General features: G+C 47.7%; 1 protein-coding gene across 1 annotated transcript; it reads left to right on the top strand.

Moving 5' to 3' along the window:
* The first annotated feature begins 458 nt into the window (after window positions 1–458).
* LOC119297865 lies at window positions 459–2105 on the top strand. The gene is made up of 3 exons (XM_037575482.1): window positions 459–895; window positions 1100–1516; window positions 1662–2105. The coding sequence occupies exons 1-3, from the start codon at window positions 540–542 to the stop codon at window positions 1807–1809; spliced, it is 921 nt and encodes a 306-aa protein (XP_037431379.1). The 5' UTR covers window positions 459–539; the 3' UTR covers window positions 1810–2105.
* Window positions 2106–7705: the final 5600 nt, after the last annotated feature.

Raw genomic sequence — 7705 nt, 5'->3', positions numbered from 1 at the left:
TTAGCAAGGATTTGACTTCCTTCCAATGATGTGGTGGTGAACCTCTCATTTGTCTTCAATGCTCTCCCAACCGTGTGGGAAGGCTCTACATCAGTTCTTCCTCCCACGAATCATACCATTTCTGATGGGGCCACACTATTTTTACATCGTTCTCCTCGGTACCGCAGCCCGATCATCATTTTTGTTGCCGCTATTCAGAACATTGTGGTTGAAAGACGAGAAAATTCCTTATATAACACCGTTTTAAATGTTGGTTCCCTATTTTAACAATGCATAAAAATTTCTTATCTTTTTCCTTTCTAACACATCCGCCGGTTTTGTTAGGAGAAACCGTTAAAGTTTGCATTGACCGATGTCAGTTTTTTCTAGTTGGACAAAATTGCCCCTGTCCATAATAAGCCGGAGAACAAATAAAAACAAAGCCCAAACCGGCCTCAATATCTCTCCCGAGTCCTGACCCCGTGACTTGTGCTCCTTTCCCCTTTTTTCCAATCTAGCGCGGCGGCGGCGAACCCTAGCGGCAGCGGCGGCTTAGGGCTATGGATGGGGGCGTTGTTGCGGATGGAGACAACGCCAGGGAAGACAACCAGGGCGTAGCGGACGGGTCAGGCCTTGGCGCCCCTATGGATCCAGCGATGGTGGCCAATGGCGAGGGCGGGGTTGCGTCTGAGGAGGGGTCGGTTGAGGGTGCGGCTGAGGGTGCCGACGGGATAGCTTCCGCAGGTGGCGGTGTCTCGACTGCAGCGGGCTTGGGTCAAGGTGCAACAGTGGCTGGGGGCTCTGTCGCCGGCGTGGCTAAAGACTCCGGCCAGGGCACTGCTAGGCCGGCCTCGGCAAGTGCTCCAGACCAGGGCACGGCCCGTTTGGCCTCGGCTACATGGTTGTGTCCAGATAGGTAAGTGTCATTTGTAGGAGTTCAAGTGAATGTAATTGCTCTGTTTGTATTTTCCTCATTTGAATGCAATGTTAGTAGCAATACATTACATCCAGTAGCAATTATCATGCATAGGTCTGTGCTACTTTGTGTAGCTGTGTAGTTGAGGCTAAAGCTTGCGACTCATGCATAGGTTTGATGCAAAATTGTCTTCTTAATTCACAGGATGGATCCAAATTCAAGTTATTTGCTTAGAATTAAATTGTTTGGCAATCCAAAAAAAGCTCGGAAGGACATACGGTGTTTTTATTTTGAGAAGGTCATCAATTGTGACTTGACAAATTATAAGGATTTGGTTGGATCAATTGTAAAGCAGTACCCGCCGCGTTATATGGAAGTTGCACATGTGCAATATTATGACGGTGATCTTAAAACCTGTCCGGAAGTAAAATCTGACCAAGATTTGATGCTTATGTTTGAAAAACACTCGGAGACAAAGGTGCTGCATATGATCATTGCATATTCTGATCCCTCTGAACCATATGAGCCTATCACTGAGTGGCATAGTGATAGCGAACCTGACAACAATATAGAACATGAGGATGATACTACAAACAAGAGAAATGCAAAAGGGGGAAAAAGGTGAACTTTCCTGATTCTGAATTTTAATATCACATATTATGCATAGTTAATGTTGTTGTTTGCTACCATACATGTATCAAATATTATCCATTTGTATTGCTGGCATACATGCACTGCAATTTGACAACCATATTGTTATTTTAAGGGCTACAAGGAAGATGGAGCTTACTAAAAATGATCAAAATGGTCCTAAGGTTCCTTTTGACAGCCCTGCAATGGGCACTAGAAGCAAAACATCTTACCTAGCCAGCCCTGCAATGAGCACAAGAAGCAAAAGAAGGCTCGGTTCGTGAACTTCATCTAATTTCTGTCACTTAAAGTCACTTTTGTTGCTGCTCATGTCATGTTGTGTGGACTTGGACTCGTGTATGTGAACCTAAAGTCACTTTTGTTACTGCTCATGTCATGTTGTGTGGACTTGGACTTGTGTATGTGAACCTAAAGTCACTTTTGTGTTACTCATGGCATGCATATATTATGGACTTGAACTATGTATGTGAACCTAGATATGATGTGAGACACTTTTGGACTGCTAATATGATGTATGTGCGGACTTGAACTCATATATGTGAACCTGGATTTGTTGCAAGTCATATATGTGTACTTGGATGTGAGTCTGGATGTTTATGTTTCATGCCATTGGCAAATTTGAAAATTGTGTGTTGAATTATGTATATCAGAATTGTGTCCAGAGGATATGGCATCAAATTATAGGGGAGGTTCTGCCCAATTTTTTAATTAAGTTTTGAAATAATTGTGTGTGGAGATATGAATTTTCCGCATGTTTACAGGGGAGGTTCTGCCCAGTTTTGCTATTAACAACGGGAAAAAGTTATTGCTTCTCATGTGAATGATTTTGGTCACAAGTTGCACCAGGGATAAAATCATCTTTTCATGTGTCATTTAAAACTGTTAATACTCAAAATAGATGGAAGTGTCACAACGGGAACAAATTTTAGCATTGTTGTTAGATAAAGAAGAAAAAGTTTTCCGGTGTCAAATATGGCAAAAGAATTAAGCCAATGTTAAATAAGGAATTCTCTCTTAAATTTAAAGATCCCAAGCCGCCGACATCAAGGAGCATAGCTCCGTACAAATGTTTTACTCTTTCTTTCTTGTGTTTCATACACGAGTTTGTCTTAATTTACATTGAAAACAAGAGAGTTTCAAACCTCCTCTCGATGAGATAAGAGATGGTTGACATTCACAAAATAAATAAATGAAAAGAGATGGTTGGAGAATACAAGTGATTACATTCCAACAACCCAAAAAGGCGGTGTCGGAGCGAGCTACCACCTCCCGCTTTCCCTCTTCAAGAAAGAACTTTCACGTAATGATATGATTTTGTTAATTTGATCAATATGCTAGTAATAATAAAGCTTTCAAACAATGTTTTCAAACTTTCAACTAACATATAAGTAGTCCAACAAATTTTTGTCAACGTTCAAGGAAATTCAAGGTTGACTTCCAACGGATCTTTAGAAAACTTTTAGGTTATTAGATATTTGGATCATTTTTTCCGAAAATTGGAAGGGGAAAGGATACAGTGCACGAAGAGATAAATGAGGTAACAAGGAAAATGGTCGTTAATGGTGTGCAAGAAACTTAGAAACATCACACATGTCGGGCACATGCTAGCTAGAATCAACCCTCGGCTTTGGCTACCCCCATCAGTCACCCCCGCCCGTCTCATTCACAGAGTGTGTTCACATATCTTAGTTTGAAGTTTGGGAGGTCAACACAACATGCCAGATGACAGGCCTAAATTTCGGATGATCGCCGTGCACCGCATGATACGCACGCCCGAGACCGCACGATTCAGCCGCTACGCGCCCGCACACAGCCTCTTCTTCTTGCTCTGGCCGACCATTGTAGTTTGTTGCAGAATTGTTGTGTTTATTTTGGTACTATTCCGCAGGAGTATTATAGTACGAAACTACAAACAAAGGTAAAATCAATCAAATATCAGCATAATTCATCAAGATTCCTAAGGAAATGAGAAACCTCGTTCAAAATCAATCAAAGCTTAAAAATATCAGCATAGTTCAAAGAAATTCACCAACCTTCAAAATCACTATCACGGAAAGGCCACGCGGAGATCACGAGAATTTGGGCCAGGGGCAAGGGGAACACACGGCCCTGCCCACGACGCCGCTCCTTGTCCGTGGGGTGCGCGGCCAGTACCTCCTCACTGCCGTCGTTGATGCGGTACACGCAGATCCCCGTCTGCCGGCACAAGCCGTTGCCATAATAGACGCAGTTCCCTTCCAAGCCGGGGACATTGCCGGCGTCGACTGAGATCGACTGGATACCAAGTACGAGAGCGCGGTTGCCAATGCTTCTCACCGGCTCCAGAGCGTTCGTCCCGAGGTTCACTTTGAAGACCTGAATGCTGCGGCCGGTGGCGGTCGTCGACGATGCACGTACCAGCAACAGCTCGTCCCCGGCGCTGTCGACGAGGAACGTGTAAGTATTCGCCAGCCGGTCGCCGGTGACGAGGATGGTGATCTCGGGCGTCGTGTCAGGCCCAGTGTGCTCCACAACCGCGACCGATCCGGCACGGTCCGCGGCGTACACGCGGCCTTGGAACGCCACCACGGAGGCGAAGCTGTCGAGGGTTGGCGCGGCCGTGAACACCGGCGGGGACGACGGGTTGACACCGGGGACGGTGGGCTCGAAACACGCGCCGTGGCTTGGGCTGGAGAAGATGGTGAGCACCATCGGCGAGGAGCCGGCCACGGCCAAGCCAATGTCCCGGGGGTGCACGTGGACGGTCGCGTGGAACCGGACGACGGAGCCGGTGATGGGGTTGAGGACGCAGAGCCTGGTCTCGCTGTTGCTCGCGAGCAGCACGAGCAGGCCCTCGGAGGCGGCGACGTAGAAGTAGTAGCGAAGCGCTGGCATGTCCCTCCGTAGGAAGCGCCCGGTCTTTACGTTGAGGAAGATGCGGGAGCCGGCGTTGCGGTCGAGCTCGTCGAGCATGACCCAGCGATGGGGACGAAAGCGGGGGTGCGGCCCCCGCGGGTCGTCGGTGGCGGCGCGCCAGTTGCGGCACACTGCGCGGAGGCTCGTATAGTAGTCCACGTCGCTGGTGGCGAGGAAGAGGTCGGCGACGCGGCTGACGAGCTCCGAGGGGAGGGCTGACCAGTCTGCCGCCCGCGCCATGATCACCGTGCGCGGGCGCAGGTGTGTTGTTTACATTGTACAGTACAGGGCGGCGGAGGTGCGTGGAGAACCTCAACGGGCGCCTGCCTTTTGGTATGCTAGTCTGGTCTGACACACGCGCCCGCCGCTTTGGAAGCGAGCAATTTAACTCGTTTAAGTGCGCCGACTCCCAAAGCAGGTCCAGGCGCGCCGTTGGTGCGAGCGCGCCCGCCGGCGGCGCGGAAGACACAGCGTCAGACGGCCAGCGTATTGCGTGTCATCAATAGCAGCACCCTTCGAGATTCCTGTGCCCACGCGCGGCGGAGGTGATGTAGACGCACCCTTCGAGATTCCCCTCCAGCCGATGGCTGTGCGTTCCCCAGTTGCCCAAAGGCTCAAACTAGCACCGCCACGGCGCTGCAACAATGGCGCCGGTGTACTGGTCATCGCTACCCTCGGAGCTCGTCAACAGCATCGCGGAGGTCTTCCTCGCCACCAGCGACCTCGACTACTACATGAGCCTCCGCGCCGTGTGCCACAACTGGCGTGCCGCCACCGACGACCCGCGTGGCCCGGACCAGCGGTTCCGCCCCCGAGGATGGATCATGCTGCAGTCACACGCCCTGAACTGCGACAATGGCCGCTGCCTCTTGCTGCACGCCGACACCGGCCGCTTCCTGTGGATGAACGTGCTCATGCTCCGAGGGTACGTCTACATCACCTCCACTGAGGACGGCCTGCTCGTCCTGCAAGAGACCTTTGGGCTCAACATGATGGCCGTCCTCAACCCTTTCACCGGCCACCTCGTCCGTTTTTCCAAGAAACCCCGTACTTGTACTGCCTCGGCGCACAACTGGTGGCAGCGGGCTCGTCGCCGATGTTGTTCTACATCTTCTATCCGTTTCACGGCGTCTGCGTCGACCCGACTAGCGATCTCGACTGGATGACGAAGTTCTCAGCTTACCCAGATCTCGACGGGTTCGGATCCGTGGTGGCCTATCAAGGCCGCGCATATGCCGTCGACGACAAGGGGACCGTCGTGGTCGTGAAAGGCCAGCGTCAAGACGACGTGTCGGAGACGATCAGCACTGTCATCGCCGGCTGCTGGGAGGAGGAGATCCTGCCCACGTTCCTCGTGGACAACGCCGGGGAGCTGCTCCTTGTGCGCTTCCTGTCGTCCAATGGCGGCCTGCAGGTTTTCAGGGTTGACATCGAGAATAGAATTCTCAAGGCGATCAAATGTATAGGAAACCGTGCTATCTTCCTTGGCCGCAATCGTTGTCTGTCCGTAGATGCTGGCAATCTTCCATCACTTTTATACTAACCTCTCTGCTGGAAAATGTTGAATTTGAAATGATCGTACTCACTGTTGTATTGGTATTAATCGTTGGTACCGTAGAAACTTAACTACAATCAAATTGCAAATTTAAGAAAAGATGAACAGAGGAGCTGCGTACTATCTTTAAGCACACAAATTTAATTCAAATTATAGGTTCGAGACACAAGAGGAAGTTTGTAGATCATACTTACTACAATTCCATTTGCTGCCACCAGTCGCCCAGCCGGGATCCTCCCCGTAAACTAGCACAGGTTACCATTGGATCTCCGCAACGTCATCATCATTCTGCGGCCACTGTATGGCCGACAATACATAGAGGGCCACTAGTAGAAAAAGACCCATTTGTCCTGATTCATAAGGTCCATCTGTCCCGGTTGGGGAACCGGGACTAAAGGATCGTTACTAAGGCCCTAGGCCTTTAGTCGCGGTTCTTATACAAATCGGGACAGATGGGCCATCACGTGGCCGCTCCGACTAGCCCAGGCAGGAGGGCCTTTGGTTCTGGTTGGTAGCATCAACCGGGACAAATAAGCTTCCACGTGTCAGCATTTCAGCAGCTGGTTTTTTTTTAAAAGGAGGTGCTTTAGGGGTTTTGGGGGTTAATTTAGGTTGGTATAGGTAGCTAATAAAGAGATGTGTCCTCTCTTATCTCCGTGCTACTGCTACTGTTATGTCTAAACATGACTTAGATTGAAGTAAGACAACATGTGGTGCATGTCGAAAGTAATACTAATCCTAACTTGATTAAGTTTGGATTGTACTACTTTCGACATGCACCACATGCATGTTGCCTTCACTTCAATTCAATCCATGTTCATTTCACCTGCTGATATATAATAACTCTTCATGCTCACATCATGCATCATCATATATAATAACAAGTCTACTAATCATCATCATACAACTTCTACTCGTTATTAATAACAAGTCATACGATCATCATCCTCATAGTCATCGAACTAACCCTACTTAATTGTTCTTAGCACATGATCATCGGTATTAGGTAGGACCTAAATACCCTCTTTAAGGTAAAATAGCATAAAATAAAATAGACCCTGACTCCATTATGGAGAATGGAGATCATTCTGTCTCCAATTCTTGCGCTTCGCTTCCTTTTGCTTCCAAGAACCTCCTTACGACTGTCCATACATTTTTTCCATCGTTTGATTTGCATGTCTCCACTTCTTTTAGAAATCTGGTATGGACAGTTGAGATTCGTAGGATGACCTGGCTGTATGTTCAAAACATTAAGGCTACCTTTCCGATACATCAAATGAGGCACACAATTCTCTGGAATTATCTGTTGAAAACATAGTAATAACTTCATAGTTAGCAATAATGTACTAGTTTTAGAAGTATGCAAAAGATGCATGGATGTCGTAATAGTAAAAAATCTTACCAGGGTATCTCTATGGTAGTTACCATAGTTGAACATATGCACTAGTGGCACGTATTGACGATAATGTTGAGGAGTTTGATTATAGATATTGTAATTCTCAATGTCAGTACAAAATCCGATCAGATGATTTTTCTCCTTGTAAGTTAATTCGGAGCCATCGGTGTAGTGTGTTTTGTCTATCATCTCCCGCACATTCTTTGAATAATGAAAATAAGTTGTCAATGAAAATAAGATGTCAACTATTTTAAAATAAACAATATAAATTAGCTAATAACTATGTTTGAGAAACTCACATAGCGATAGAATT

The sequence above is a fragment of the Triticum dicoccoides genome, chromosome 5A (assembly GCF_002162155.2).
Source record: "Triticum dicoccoides isolate Atlit2015 ecotype Zavitan chromosome 5A, WEW_v2.0, whole genome shotgun sequence".
NCBI classification, from domain to species: Eukaryota; Viridiplantae; Streptophyta; class Magnoliopsida; order Poales; family Poaceae; genus Triticum; species Triticum dicoccoides.
Note: the sequence above shows the minus strand (reverse complement) of the source record. Positions and strands in the feature narration are given on the sequence as shown.

Coding starts and splice junctions, on each gene's coding strand:
- LOC119297865 (XM_037575482.1), top strand. CDS start 540: ATGGATGGGGGCGTTGTTGCGGATGGAGACAACGCCAGGGAAGACAAC. Junction 896..1,099: donor ACATGGTTGTGTCCAGATAG/GTAAGTGTCATT, acceptor CTTAATTCACAG/GATGGATCCAAATTCAAGTT. Junction 1,517..1,661: donor AATGCAAAAGGGGGAAAAAG/GTGAACTTTCCT, acceptor TGTTATTTTAAG/GGCTACAAGGAAGATGGAGC.